At 39.7% G+C, this 16581-nt stretch overlaps 1 protein-coding gene across 2 annotated transcripts in view; it reads right to left on the minus strand.

Moving 5' to 3' along the window:
• The window catches only part of trappc9 (trafficking protein particle complex subunit 9), a 166008-nt gene that overhangs the window by 54793 nt on the left and 94634 nt on the right, over positions 1 to 16581 (minus strand). For both annotated transcript variants that reach the window (XM_068333598.1, XM_068333597.1), the window contains 2 exons: positions 10517 to 10670; positions 4314 to 4404 (listed from right to left, as the gene is read on the minus strand). In XM_068333598.1, the coding sequence (XP_068189699.1) occupies positions 4314 to 4404; positions 10517 to 10670 (245 nt within the window). The remainder of the gene's footprint in view (positions 1 to 4313; positions 4405 to 10516; positions 10671 to 16581) is intronic.

Genomic DNA, 16581 nt, shown 5'->3' on the forward strand with positions numbered 1-16581 from the left:
TTTCCTTTGACAATTTAAGGGATGAAAAGTAGTCGTTTTTTGTGGACGTTTTTTTAAGGGAGTGCAATACAATGCAATTGTTGCAGGTAATTAACCCAGTCAGCCAGCAACCTTCAGAAAAACAATAGCTGAGAATGTGCTGAGCTGCTGTCCTGACATTTGGACTGTTTTAAAAGCTGTCTACCCTTTTCAGAAAACCACGGTCAACAAATACAGTTTAGTGGAATTCTATTTCACATTCTGTGATAGAACACCAGAACATCTTCCAGATAGATTTTCATTGCTGGAGCATAAAATGAAACCTCTCAATATATTATGCTCTTAATCTGTCTAGTATACAATAGACAGTAGACAGTAGATTATTGATGATTGTATGAAATCAAACACTAGAGGCATATAACATTCATGATCAAAAATCATTTTGAGATGGCTATTTGCTTTTACACAATCCAAACCAAGGGTCAGGGTTTTTTTTACCTTGTCTGTTTTCCCCGATTTCTTTTTGCTCCACATACTCATTCTCATATTTCCAATGCATACCTACGTCCTTTCATCATGATCAAAATGAGCTACATCACCCTATACCACAAATTTAATGAAACAATTTTTGCAACAGTATTTGTTTTCACATTCAGGCAGTATTTTCAAATCTGTCCTCTCACCCTTTGTTTTTTTTAAAATCTATTTTATTGTTAATTATTCATTAAGCAGACCATAACAACATTAAATACTTTATCTTGTTATGTTCCCATTCATTATTTGGTATCGTTTTTTGACTTCTTAGAATTTATTTTTAAGGACTAAACCATCAAAAAAACTGCCAGAGTACTGTGAACAAATCAAACCATGGTTCAATATGATTGAGATCGAGAAAATCTCCTATTGTCGGATGAAAAGATGGAATTAAGACTTTAGTCAGGGAAGCTTTCACAACAGCAATTTTGGTTAGGATTAAAAGTGCCACAGAACGGTGTAAAAGCACTCACAGTTTTATCAATAAAAGAAACATTCCCAACTATTCTCAATGATATTTAAATTATATTTTTATGTATTATTATTATTTATTATTATTATTTTTAAACATACTAAATAATCAAGTGCCGTCAACGCCCAACATGGAGGTTCCGGGTTCGAGTCCTGCTATGTGCAGAGTTTGATTGCTCTCCCCGTGTCTGCGTGGGTTCTCTCTGCGTTCTCTGGCTTCCTCCCACCTTCAAAAGCTTGCGCTTCAGGTTAGTTGGCCGGTCCCAATTCAACCATAGGAGTGAGTGTGTTTGTGTGTGGTTGTCTGTCTTTGTGTGTGGCTCCGCGACACAGTGGCGTGCCCAGGGTGTCCCCCCGCCTCACGCCCTATGCTAGCTGGGATAGACTCCAGCTCCCATTGACCCACTGCGTCGGATACAGCGGCAGAAAATGGATGGATGGACTAAATAATCAATAATAATAATAATAATAATAATAATAATAATAATAACAACAACAATAAACCAACAATAAGCATACTAAAAGTACTATTTCATTGCATGAAAGATGTTTCTATGAAGATATATTATCAATACACTGAATGGACGGACTACCTACTATCATATCTCTTCATAGTATAATACTGGGGATTAGGAAAAGAGAATGCCAAAGAGAAGATAACAAAGGCATTGGTTTATTTCTAAAGCCAATTCTTTTATGTCTCTTTTCAAACAAGCTGAAAACATTAAGAGAAAATTTGAATGCTTTAATCTTCAATGTTGTCGTCTGAATGCCGCAAATGAAATTTGGTGCAAAAAATGGGTTGCATTGCTAGAATAAAGAGATAAGGCATTATTCCTCTTTAATTATTCAGTTATTCATTATATATGATCTTACATTAATGTTGCTCTGGCGTACTATTGTTGCTCTGACAGAAGTAGAATCATTTACTCACTGCCTGTTTTCTACCCATTCGTTTATAATAATGAGCTTGTAAACAAACACAAAGCCATAAAACAGATTCAAGCAATTTCATTGTTGTAATTTACTGGAACCTGCATGATCAAATATTCATGGATTTCTATTGTGCCACATCATAAAGAGGCATCAAGTTTCTCATGACGCACAGCTGGCTGAGCCTGGAGTACAATGTTTTCCTATGACTGAGGCATTGTTTACTGGATTCTGCTGTTCTGCTGATTTGTCAGACTTTTCTTGAGTTTTTCCAATTAAATTATATCTAGTGCTTTCAAAATCTGTAGCTCCAAATAGAATTTTAGTCATATACTTTGTCCATCACAGCGTTGCAAATTTTAGGTTGCATGTATGAATGCATGATTTTTTAACAACAGAGTTCTTCTCAAGCAACATCAAGATATACTTATGAAATTTAATAAAAACTTTCCATTAATTGTAGCCAGGAGCATCATTATATGGACAGCCATTCCTATCCTGATTTGTACCAAAGTTCAGTAGTCATACTTACGTGATTTGCTTCTTTGTCAGTAAATCAAAAATCATGCCACATGCTCCAGTACTCTGAGAGCACCACTGGAAGATTACAATTTTCTTTACATGTGCAAAAACGAAAGCAGGGAAGCTTTTGGGGCCACAACATAATGGTCCTCTTGAAATGGATCATGTACTTTACAGCTGAATATCAACTGTTTAGCGGCACTGAAATATTTCTTGCATTAAATAAACAGTAATAAACACAGGTTATCCAATAAGATGACCTGTGCAGTATACAATAGTGGGCGCTGCCAAATGCAGTGATTTTAAATTAAAATTAATATACAGAGTGAGGCTGAACAGATCCCTGCTATTAATGTATCACTGTGGAGTCCTGCATGCATGCTCCAGTGACGTAATCCAGAGACAATGCTTTGGACATTATGACAAAAAACAACAACAAAAAAACCCGACAAACATAATTCAAAGTACATTTGTATAGATGACCCAATATTCAATTGATATGTAATTTTATAATGAACATAAGGTTCTGAAGTATGTAGCTTCTTAATTTGCAAATAGTATATATTTATCAATATCATTACCATGTACAGTAAGAATTGTAATCAATGCCAAATGTGAAAGAAAGCTCAGAACAAGAATAGGTCATTTCAATTATTATTACCTTTCAAAAGGTAATATTTTCTGTCAACAAAACTGTTACCAAATTGAAATAAAGACATGTAGTGCTGTAGAGTGTCATTTTAAAATATTAAAACTGAAACAACAACAAAAAAACAACATGTCAGGCTTAAACATCCCTGTAATTTAATCAACAATCACCTGTCTACCAGCACCTTTCACACCATCTTGGTGAGTGTGAGGGCTACAGAGACAAAACTGCATGAAAAGCATCAAATTGAACAAATTATTTTAAACACTGGGGAAATGCATGTACTATAACTGTAAATGAGCCTCTGACAGTCTCTGTAGCCCTGATAAAGGCATCCTTATAGGCCCCGGCAAATTATCTGGCTCATAATCAGCAAGACTCGTAATATACCAGGCTGAAACTGCAGTACTACCTTTACAGAAAAACAAGAGGGAAAAAACACAACTGTCTGCCCTGGGACTTCAAAATTACTATAAATTATTTGCCCAAAGACAGATGAATCTTCAACAGCTTATCAGCAGCTTTATTGTCAGGTATGATTGCTCACGAAAGAAAGTGGATGTCAAATTCCAGAATATTCAACCGTGATGTAACCTAACCCCATTGCCCTTGCTTTCGCCTTAAAAGATTCTTAGATGTACTGTACATGCATGATCTGCCATTGCTTTATTTTGCATATTGTTTTCTCTTTGCAAAAACAGGACAACCCAGGATGACTAATGAAAAGTCTGGTAGTGCCTAAAGAGAGACCAGGGCTTGATGAAAACAAACATATGCAGTGAATCAAAAGTGATTTCAAAAGATGATCACAGATGGTGCGACCTGAGAATGCTCCTACAAATTGTGTAGGAGCACAAGTGTCCCCCGTGATTAACACATCTCTCAAGCTGCTATATAAACTCTCTAAATAGCTTGTAGTCCATTATAAATGCAAATAAAAAACATGGCTTGAGACCATATCTGAACTTTATGCACCAACTGCTAGGTAAAGTGATAACAATGGAATGAGTGGAAGGTAAACTAATTCTGAGAAAAGCTACCTAGAGGTTTAATGCTGAAGAAAATGACAATGAACTGTACGAAACAAGTGAAACAATGATTCCAATTTTATTTACGTACTTCAAGTTTTCTCTAAATTTAAGAAGCTTCACAGTGGCATGTATGATGTAATTACATTATCCGAAACTAATGCAGACACACTCAGGCACAAGTTTAAAAGACTCACCCCACTGTAGAGGAGCCAGTTGTAGGTGCTCCAGGACCAGCTGGTTGAGGACTCCCTCTACACTTGCTTCTCCTTGGCGGCGCAGGGAAGGGTGGGTAAGGTTAAGGATAGCAACATGCAGAGTCTTCGGGTGTATAAGTACAAATAAAAATGACAAATTCTGCAGTTTACACTTATAAAATACTGTATCTTAACATCAGTACATTAGTTACAAATAAAATACATAATATTATACACTGCCTGGCCAAAAAAAAGTCGACATCCAAAAAAGTCACACCCTCTCATATGTTGTTGGACTGCATTTAGCTTTGATTACAGCATGCATTAAAACTGGGATATTGTTTTGATGAGTAAATACAATATCACAAGAGTTATTTCCATCCGGTGATGCGATATTTTTCCATATTTTCCATATTCATGACATTGTCATCTTGGAATATGATTGTTCAGATCAGGTCTAGGTTCAGCAACAGTGTGTGTTCAAAGAATGAGATCAGCTGATTACCTGAATATACTGAATGACCAGGTTATTCCATCAATGGATTATTTCTTCTCAAAAGGCACGGGCATATTCCAAGATGACAATGTCAGGATTCATTGGGCTAAAATTGTTAGGGAGAGGTTCAGCGAGGAAGAGACTTCATTTTCATACATGGATTGGCCACCAAAGAGTCCAGACCTTAAACTCGTTGAGATTCTTTGAAAGAAGAATCTCAATGAGTGCTGGAGATGGCTTTACATAGTGGTCAGACCCCATCATCATAAATGCAAGATCTTGATGAAAAATATGAAAAAATATTGCATCACTGGATGGAAATAAATCTTGTGATATTGCATTAACTCATCAAAATAATATCCCAGTTAATGCATGCTGTAATCAAAGCTAAATGCAGTCCAACAAAATATGAGAGGGTGTGACTCTTTGTGATGGCAACTTTTTTTTTGGCTCAGTAGTGTATATTGTGATCATGTGATTGTATGGAGTGTTACGAATACAACAGACTGTGCACAGCTAGGGATTGAACATTAGAGGCACTGACTGAGATGATGCAAATAAAATTAACACATTTTATGTACAGAGTTAATCACTCATCTTGGATCCAGCTCTTTTTCTCATCTCTTCCATAGAACTGTATAGTGCTGAAGCTTTTCTTGAATAGGAATTTGCATGTTCTCCCTTTGTCTGTGTGGGGCATCTCAGGGTTCCCTGCCTTCTACCCACCACTAAAAATATGAAATATGTTTGCCTTTCTATGTTGCCATGGCATAAAATTGTAACTTGTCGAGGGCGACTGCCTCTTGCGAAGTGTAATCTGGGAGAGGCTCCATCCCCGCGCGAGCCTACACAGAACAAGCAGTTACAGAAATTCAGTAAATGAATGAATGAAATCCGTCAGATAGTGTACATATGTATATTAGTTGTACTAGATAGGGCTAGTTGGAAAAGGGAGTGAAGGATAGAAATTTTCTTAAATGTCAAAAAAGGAGTAATAATAATTCAAATTCGAATTGGCACAATATATTTTTTACTGTGTCTACCTATTTGTCCCCTTAAAGAGGAAAAGGGAAAATAAAAATCCCTGGAAATGAAATGCATTCTATATTTTTCACTATTCATTTATAGTGCATTTAATTAGATATAAAAAGTGCATTGAGTCTGCTTCTGTAACCTGCCATTAATTGTGAACTGGTCACTGGGTAGGCTATCAATGTATGAATGCTGCAGCCAAAAAATATGGATGTCAGACAGCAATTATCGAGATAATACATTATGAAGAGTACAACACTGATCATTTACACAGCTGACATTTGGAATAATGGGTGAGACGAGCAATGCCTGCAGCACCTTTATACCTGAGGGAGACTACAGGATGCATGAAAAAGAAGGCTTCTAAATAAAACGTGTTGCCTTGAAAAGAGCTTCTATTGTTGAATTGCTTCCAGATTCAAAATTTTGACTTGTAATGAATCACATTCCACAAATTGTGCTTGCATTTTATTATACATTAACTGTGGTTTTGACCCTTTATACTGTGGAGTAATAGGAGCAATTTAGAAAATTGCTTTCATCATTGATTCATAGCTAAGAAAAGCTATGATTGAAAGGCTTCTTAAAAGGATCCTTGATCCAGTGTCTTCAGTTTATTCAAGGGTCACAGTGGTCAAAGGTAAACGTCAAATAGCAAGGATTTCCACCTCTGAATGGGGCAAAAATCCTGACTGTAATTTGAACATATGTCTTGTACTGCAACAGTCTGCATGAACAGGGTTAGGGTTAAGCTGATGGTACTGACTGCAAATTAAATTAGCATAGCACCGCAGGATAATATTCCACCATTGTTGTGTGAAACAGTAAAATATTACTATATTATTATTATATTATTATTATTATTATAAGTTTACACACTCTGATAAGGGATGAAACCCACTTTCCCGTTTAGAGTGCTACAGAGCTGAGCAAAGATAAAAACTTTGCCAATGTGTTGATGATCAATAAATAGTCCTTCCGCTAAATCTACTATCAACAATTAATTGGAATTTTTCTGTTCATTGCCCAGGAATCACAATATCTCATGGATCACAGTTCTTTCTATCAAAAGAACACTGACAAGTCACTGCTTATTTTAATGAAAAACTTCACAGAAACATAAATCCCCCAAAATATTGCTTGGACAATTGGCACATTCCTGCTTCTGGCTAATAAAATGGTAGCAGGATTTTTTTGCCATGAATATGGAATGAATGCTACTTATTTGGTATTTGCTTGTGGGCTATTTATGTAGCTGTTCAGTGAAATACTATATAGTAACACTCCAAAATAGTGTGTCATTCCAGATTGTGAGAGTCTCAACAGTAAAGAAGACTTAAGTTAGGACTGACAAGGCATAGATACTGCCTTGAAAAGAATCCTGGAAGGCGAACCATACAACTTTAAAAAGTTACAAAATGTACTGGTGTCTACTGAAGTTGATATGTATTTGTAGTAACCACTGTAAGTTTCAACAGGCTAAAAAATCCAACACAACATTTTATTATGATAACTGTAGTGGATATTCAGTTTGGCAAATGAGAGTTGAAGAGAACAAATAAAAGTCAACCCACTGAAATGATTCATGAACTTGGAAATGACCTCTTAGGGGAAGCTTAGTTTGTCTATTTTTCTCAGTGCCCACACCGTATATGTCACAGTGAGTGAATCAACATAACTGAACATCAAAAAACAAGAAATAGTATTGCAAGAAGCTCATAAATTACAAATTAAAATGACTGTTACTTTGCTCAGGGGCAAGTGAGTGCTTCAGAGTGTGACATGCACTGTAATCAAATCATTTATTTCACTAGTTGTTCATGTTGCAAAGGGAAAATCCAGCGCAGAATTTTCCCTGCGTATGACTTCAGCAAGCTGAGTCACGCTCTAGACGTAAAGAAATGCCACTTCCTGCAGAAGACAACTTTACTTGATAAAATCAAATGATATTTTTAGTGTTGGTCCATCGATGCCAAATAAATACGTTTGTTATTTTAAGTCGTGCTTGACGTTTATCCAGCAGAAAAACAGGGCTTAATGTGAAAGGAAACATCCCTCTGATGAAAGTTTTGGTTGGCGGGAAGTTACACTTTTACTTTTTGTTTTCAATATGACTTAAAAGAGAGAATGGTAACTCTTTTTTTAATATCAGAAGATAGAAACAGATGGACATACATTTTTTAAATATTGTTTTCATCCTTAGCCAAAAGGTTTAAAAATATCACAGTAGCTGTTTTTGTACAGAACAGAAACATGATTTGTCTGTTTATTCACTGAAGCCTATTTATATGCTGATCAGTCAAAAAAATGTTTAAATCCAATGCTGGTATGCAGTGACGTGCAGTGAGGTTCATGGCTGGTGAGGCACTGACTTAATCATAATCAGATTAACAAACATATGAACCTACAGTGTAGCTTATTCACCATTTAATTAGTAACACTCAGTGGGTTATGTTTAAAGTCTCATAGCGAAATTATTTACACACACAAACTGTAACACACAAATAAACTCATTTGATTTAAAAAACGTTTTTACCTACATGTTTGTTTATATGTTATATTTACTTATAAATGAAGTCCATGCACAGCTCCTTCTGAACAAAAGCATCAAAAAAATTTGGGGTTATGATATGTTAGCCTCCTTTTATTATAGTAAGGCAAGGCGAGCGGAAAACAAATGAATGGCTGCACTTGACTTGCTAACTATAGATTGCAGTTTGCCGTCACTTATTCTGCGGCCAAGGAGTCCCAAGAAGAATCCCTGAGATCATCAGCGCCCCTACAACAATTTTGAAAAAATAATTATACCTTAGCTAAACTATGGAAATGTAGCTCATATAGCAAATTTGTTTGAACAATTTAATAGCAACATATAGAGAGATAGCATTACGGTCTCGCTGTTTAGCAGGCCAGCACAGCTAGCCGGGTCATTGTGCAATAGATGGTGAGGCTCGGCTGGCTCCTGCCTCACCACAGGTCTCTTCTTCGTATTTTGAGCAGTAAATGTGAACATTCAGCAATTTTCTGTAAAAATAATCTAAAATCGGTGACTTAAACATAAAATATTCTTTAAAAAATATGTAATACACATCACTGGATAAAGATAACCATTTCATTTATTTCTTCCATTTTCTATTTTGTTTCTTTCATGATGGCAGGTGAGCCTCCCCTGACAGCACCTCACTGCTGCTATGTTGTTACTTTCACCATGGGTATTACGAGTTTACTCGCGTCTGTGTTTTGGTTTGTCTGCTTATGGAAGCAGGATTAAGGAAAAACATATTTAAAGATTCAAACAGAATGCCGGAGACAGATGTGTGCATGGTTAGGTAAAAATCAAGACATTTTTCATATCATTGTTACTGTAGGGTATTTTTCAACATATTTCCATAGTTTAATAGTAATAATAGTAATAATAATAATAGTAATAATAATAGTAATAATAATAATAATAATAATAAATCAGTCTTGATATAAATAAGTAAATAAATGCATAACATATACTTATGATGTAAATATCACTGTATACAGAGTTGCTGTACTTCAACATAAATATTCAGAATACTGATTATAAACTGGACAATGAAACAATGCTCATACTGATGATAGTGCTTGTGCCTTCTTATAGATAAAAACACTCTTTAGTAGCTGAGGGATTTGAGTAAAATTAATTAATTGTACACACACACAGCCAGGGGACAAAACTATTAAAGTATATGTAAAGTAACAGGAACCTGTGGAAATTCCATGACAAAACAATAATACCAGACTTTGTTTGTTTTCTTTTTTCTTCGTTGTCACAAGAAAATAAACCGATGTGTCCGACAAAGCCATAACGGCTCTGTGTGTGTGGGACGGACAAATGCAAAGACGAAGGCTGCTTTGGCGTTACGGTCCGGCCATCCGGGTAGATGCCTGCTTCGTGAGTTCAGTCCTGGTGAATAAAGCATCGGGGTTCCCCACACGACAACGTGAGGTCTGTCACAATCAGTAAAAACCGCTATGTTTGACGAAGCCAAAACTGCTCCATAAGTGAGAGACATGGACAAATGTGAAGACCAGAGCTAACGCGGCTAGCGGCCCGAACTTCAGGGTAGACGCCGGAAGCGTGACAGGGTGAGGTTTTCAAGTGAGCTTATTCAAATATATAGGTGGGGATAAAGAATATACACAAAGTCATCTCCACAAGGGAAGCATGCTTATTATAATGGCCATAAATATTACCTTGAATAAACAACAAAGTTTGCCCACAGACAAAAAAACAATTGGACAATGTCATATAATAACACTGTGAGAATGTCAGTATTGCACATCCACACATGTAGATATTAAGACATCACCTCATACAGCCGACAAAGCAGCAAATTCAATGCCATTCGTGTTCCCATCTGTCAGAGCATGGGAACAAGCACCCTCCTGGCCAGAAGGCCTCCAGATGTCCTGAACTGCTGATTTTAATGATGACAACGAACAACATTCAACAAATATATAGTACTGAATATGTCTTTTTGGCTAGTTAAAATATTCTAGATCATCTTTTCACTGGTTCAGTGAAAACTATGGATATTAAGTTAAAATTGTAATCTTTCACTGTCTATTGACTTTCAAGCAAATCTCAGCTGAGGCAGGCTTTTCTCATATCACTCACGCATACATCTAGCCACAGGAAGGATATGATTCTCCAACAGATGCCCAGCTTGCTGTTTATCTGGCAGCCCTGGGCGTGCTGTCGCTCTTCCTCCAGCTGTTTAGGATTGGTGAAACAAGTTGTCCCCTGGTCAGGTTGTGGAAGACTCTCAAAGTCAAATTTATCAACCTGGATGGCCATCCTACAACAAAAAAATAGGCAACTTTTATGAGTTCATAGTTGTCAATTAGCTATTAAAGTTTTCAAATAATTTCATTTTAGCATCAAGCATTAATCAATTCAAGAGCAAATTAAAATTCTACTAAATAATCAAAGTCCCTTAATTGTATTTTTCAAAAGATACAAGATTACACTTAATATGTGAATATTCATACACAGAAACATAATTAGATACCACAATGCAAGTTATTATATACGGTATACTTGAAACTTGGTATTGAACTTAATCACTGCAAATGATTTTATTTGGAGTTCTGACTTGATAAAGTCACTCAAATTCAAAACCAAAGCCAGAAAGTATCTCCCTTATTAAAAATACTTACTTTCAATTCCTGATTCAATTGACACTTTAGGTTTAGGACATGGGGTGATACATGGCACTAATAAGGATCATTTTATACTGTGTGTGTGTGTGTGTGTGTGTGTGTGTGTGTGTGTGTGTGTGTGTGTGTGTGTGTGTGTGTGTGTGTGTGTGTGTGTGTGTGTGTGTGTGTGTGTGTGTGTGTGTGTGTGTGTGTGTGTGTGTGTGTGTGTGTGTGTAATTTATTAAGGAACATTCAGATTCAAATTCTAGTCATAGTGCTAATAACCCTAGCTCTTCCAGTTTGCTTGTATAAAAGAGTTTTAAATCACACAAATAAACACAGAAAAAGAAAATATTATGTCTTGTAATTACTTCAACACTATTCCTCCTTTGTGGAGATAAGCAATAAAAGCTTTCTTCTCTCTTCCATCAATGGTCGGTAATCTCAATATGGGTTTTATTGATCAACAGCATCAATTTGCACATCCCCATTCTCCTGCTTGGTCATGACAGATTTAGAGAATACTCATGATGATTATGTAAGACTATACTCCTACATCTACATTCATATTTCATCTGACTCTACAGAATCACAACACCTGACTGACAGACAAGTATAGTAGTGAGTTAAAGATGTGGATGAGAAAGTACATAGGAAGAGGGAGATGGGGCAAAAAAGTACATGAACATGTGATTAAAAAGCATGTCAATCTACTCTTTTAAGCAATTTTTTCACGAGACAAAAACATGACGCAAAGAATGTGAATTTGTGAACCAACAAATTATATAGAAGTGTGCTACACATTAAAATTTAAAAACAACTGAAACAGTGACAAAAAAATGAAGTTAAAATGCCAATGGGAGGAGAATATAGAATGGTGGGGTGAGATAATTAAAAGACAGGAAGAAAGAGAACAGAGACAATTAAGTAAAGAGGAGAAAGAAGTTAAGAGTATGAAAAGTGACACAAGGACAGAGATGAGACGCATATGAGGTGAAATGGTTCTTTCAAAGAAACAAAATGCCATTTTAATGACACAAGACTTGATAAGACTCATGATACGAGAATTTCCATTTACACATCCTTGCCAAGACAAAAACAATGGTTCACTGCTCCCTTTGTAATTCTTCCTGTTCAATTGGCAGCAGGGTAAGAACAGTAGTGGTTGAACACCCACAGATGAAAAACCAAACAGCCTCTGATTACACACACTGGTGAGCTGTCTGTCTCCAGTCTCTAAAAAGGATACATGTATATACCTTTACCTTGAGGAAGATGGCTTAGCTGGGCTGGAGAGTGTTTTGCATTGTGTGACACAATTTAAGTAATTGATAGAATGTAAATGACCAGTGACACAGAATCTTTAAGAGACAAAGTAGATGCGTCGGTTTACATGTAAGACAGTTACATATCAAAATGTCTTTAAATCATACACTTATGGGCTGTTCACAGTATGGAAAACAAGTCTGGACAAACCAGACTTCACGACTGAATTTGTTATTTATGTGTCAGATCCTATGGAAAGGCGTTGCCAACATTGCTCGAGTATTATATGGTACAGTATACAATGGCAGCACTGTGGCAATTGAAATGGCTTCATGTTGTTGAATTCAAAAGAGAGACCACAGAGACAATTGGAGCTGAGATCCTGGAAGGCATCCAAAAATCTGCTTTTAGAGAGGATAAAGGGTGGACAAGAGTCACTAGCCATGCCAAAACTGAAAATGCTTTGCAGCAGGAGGTGATTGGCATAGGTTGCCCACATCAAAAAAAATTGCATTGAGCTTTGAGTATAATTTCCCTTTATACTGCATACCTGCACCACAATTGATATAGGGCTTTTTTATATTCTCATTCTCAAAGTCAAAAAGAAAGAGTTTTAAAAAAAAGAAAGAGGTTTTTGTGAGCTTGTTGACCAGAGAACTTGCTGTCCACGCTTCCTGGATTAGTGAAAAGGTCACTGAAATATTTTAATTCCTCTGAAGATAATGTCCTGTTGTCCTGCAAAGAATGATTAAAAACCCTGTGACTGCCTGTAACAAAAACCTGACTACACTCATTGACACAATAAAGATACTTGAGCTGCTGAGTTAGCTGTAATGCAAAGAAAAAAGTCATGACAATTTTCTGAAAGTTCTGGTGAGAGACTATGAGGAAACAGCAAAAGATCTAAAGAGAAATCACAGAGATCATGCTAATCACTGTTAGCACTGTATTAAAAATACCACAATGTACCACAATCTATGAGGATGCTTTGCCTGACAAGGCACGTGAACTGAAAGCGTTTCTGGAGGAGAGAATGAATGAACACATTAAAACACAGGCTCAGTCACAAATGGGCCATGGTTGTTACACACTTAAAAAAATATTACATCTAAAACTTTTACGTTGTTAGAAAATAATCTCCCATCACATGATCTGATACAATGCACCATTTGAGAGTGTTCTCCAAAGTCAATGAATGGACGCAAACATACAAGACCTTTTCTCCTCTGAACATTAAGGCCAAACAAAGATAACTCAGCTCTCGAAGGAGAAAGTCCCCCACCTTATCGTGGTGGGGGACTTCCAGTGTCCGAATGATCCCAGGAGCTATGTTGCCAGGGGCTTCATGCTCCTGCTAGGGTCTCCCATGGCAAACATGTCCTGGGTGATGGGCCAGACCTAGAGCTGTACAAAAACCCCTATGATGACAGCAAAATCAAGGACCGTGACGTCGCCCAGTGTGGCGCAACCGGGGCCCCACCCTGGAGCCAGGCCCAGGGTTGGGGCTCGTATGCGAGTGCCTGGTGGCCGGACCTCTGCCCACGGGGTCCGGCCAGGCTCAGCCCGAAAGGACGACGTGGTCCCAACCTCCGGTGGACTCACCACCCGCCGAGGAAACCGTAGGGGACGGGTGCATTGTGGATTGGGTGGCAGTCGTCAGCATGGGGCTCGACAACCCAATGTCCAGACAAAGAGCCTACCTCTAGGGACATGGAATGTCACCTCACTAGGGGGAAAGGAGCCAGAGCTTGTGGGGGAAGTTGAGAGGTACCGACTTGATATAGTCGGGCTCAATGCAATTTCCTCCGGGATTATTAAAGTATCTATCTATCTATCTATCTATCTATCTATCTATCACCTCCACCCACAGCTTGGCCTCTGGAACCCAAACCCTTGAGAGGGACTGGATTGTCCACTTTTCTGGTGTTGCCTAAGGTGAGAGGCGGCGGGCTGGTGTGGGCTTGCTTGTGGCCCCACAGCTCAGCCGTCATATGTTGGAATTCACCCCGGTGAACGAGAGTGCCTGTCCCCTGCGCCTTCGGGTTGGGGACAGGTGTCTCATTGTCGTTTCGGCCTATGGGCCAAATGGCAGTGCGGAATACCCGGCCTTCTTGGAGTCCCCGGGAGGAGTACTGAATAGTGCTGCGACTGGGGACTCCATTGTTCTCCTTGGGGACTTCAACACTCACGTGGGCAATGACAGTGAGACCGGGAAAGGGGTGATTGGAATGAACGGCCTCCCCGATCTGAACACGAGTGGTGTTCTTTTATTGGACTTCTGTGCTAGTCACAGTTTGTCCATAACAAACACCTTGTTCAACCACAGGGATGTCCATAAGTGCACATGGCACCAGGACACCCTAGGCCGGAGGTCGATGATTGACTTTGTTGTCGTATCATCAGACCTCCGACCATGTGTGTTGGACACTCGGGTGAAGAGAGGGGCAGAGCTGTCAACCGATCTCCACCTGGTGGTGAGTTGGATCTGCTGGCAGGGCAGGAGGCCGGACAGACTCGGCAGGCCCAAACGTGTTTTGAGAATCTGCTGGAAACGTCTGGCAGAACCCTCTGTCAGTGTGGTCTTCAACTCCCACCTCCGGGAGAGCTTCTCCCAGATCCCGCAGGAGGCTGGGGACATTGAGTCAGAGTGGACCATGTTCTCCGCCTCCATTGTCGAAGCAGCTGCTCAGAGCAGTGTCTACCTGAACCCGGTGGTGGACACTGGAAGTAAGGGATGCAGTCAAGCTCAAGAAAGAGTCCCATCAAATCTTGTTGAATTGTAGGACTCTGGAGGCAGCTGACAGGTACAGGCAAGCCAGGCGTACTGCAGCTCGAGTAGTCGCGGAGGCAAAAACTCGGGTCTGAGAAGAGTTTGGTGAGGCCATGGAGGAAGACTATCGGTCAGCCTCAAAGAAATTCTGGCAAACCAGCCAAGCGGTCTACAGCCAACACTGTTTACAGTCGAGGCGGAGAGCTGCTGACCTCGACTGAGGATATTGTCGGGCAGTGGAAAGAATGCTTCAAGGATCTCCTCAATCCCGCTGCCATGTCTTACACAGAGGAAGCAGAGGCTGAGGTCTCAGAGGTGGACTCGTCCATCACCCAAGCTGAAGTCACTGAGGTGGTTGCCAAACTCCTCGGTGGCAAAGCACCGGGGGTGGATGAGATTCGCCCTGAGTACCTCAAGTCTCTGGATGTGCAGGGACTGTCATGGTTGATGTGTCTCTAACATTGCATGGCAGTCGGGTACAGTACCTCTGAATTGGCAGACCGGGGCTGTGTTCCCTCTTTTCAAAAAGGGGGACCGCAGGGTGTGTTCCAACTATAGGGGGATCACACTCCTCAGCCTCCCGGGGAAAGTCTATTCCAGGGTACTGGAGAAGAGGATTAGACCCATAGTCGAACCGCGGATTCAGGAGGAACAATGCTGTTTTCATCCCGGCCGTGGAACACTGGACCAGCTCTACACTCTCCAACAAGTGCTCGAGGGTTCATGGGAGTTTGCCCAACCAGTTCACATGTGTTTCGTGGATCTGGAGAAGGCATTCGATCGTGTTCCTCGTCGTATCTTGTGGGGAGTGCTTCGGGAGTAAGGGGTCCGGGGCCCTTTGCTGAGGGCTGTCCGGTCCCTGTATGATTGAAGCCAGAGCTTGGTTCGCATTGCCGGCAGTAAGTCAGACCGTTCCAGGTGCATGTTGGACTCCGGCAGGGCTGCCCTCTATCACCGGTTCTGTTCATAATCTTTATGGACAGAATTTCTAGGTGCAGCCAGTGTCCGGGGACCAAAGGATTTCATCTCTGTTTTTTGCAGATGATGTTGTCCTGTTGGCCTGATCAAACCTGGACCTTGCAGCCGAGTGTGACGCGAGTGGGATGAAGATCAGCACCTCTAAATCCGAGGTCATGGTTTTGACCAGAAAAGGGTGGTGTGCCCTCTTCAGGTCGGTGGATAGTCTTTACCGTGGAGGAGTTTAAGTATCTTAGGGTCTTGTTGACGAGTGAGGGAAGGATGGAACGTGAGATTGACAGACAGATCGGTAGAGCTGTATAGGTCTGTCGTGGTGAAAAAGGAGCTGAGTTGCAAGGCGAAGCTCTAGATTTACCGGTAAATCTACGTTCCTACTCTCAACTATGGTCATGAGCTTTGGGTCATGACCGAAAGAACAAGATCCCGGATACAAGTGGCTGAAGGGAGGAGCTCGGAGTAGAGCTGCTGCTCCTCCATCTTGAGCGGAGCCAGCTGAGGTGGCTCAGGCATTTGTTCTGGATGCCTCCTGGACGCCTCCCTGGGGAGGTGTCCCG

Source organism: Antennarius striatus, chromosome 14 (assembly GCF_040054535.1).
Source record: "Antennarius striatus isolate MH-2024 chromosome 14, ASM4005453v1, whole genome shotgun sequence".
Taxonomy (NCBI): domain Eukaryota; kingdom Metazoa; phylum Chordata; class Actinopteri; order Lophiiformes; family Antennariidae; genus Antennarius; species Antennarius striatus.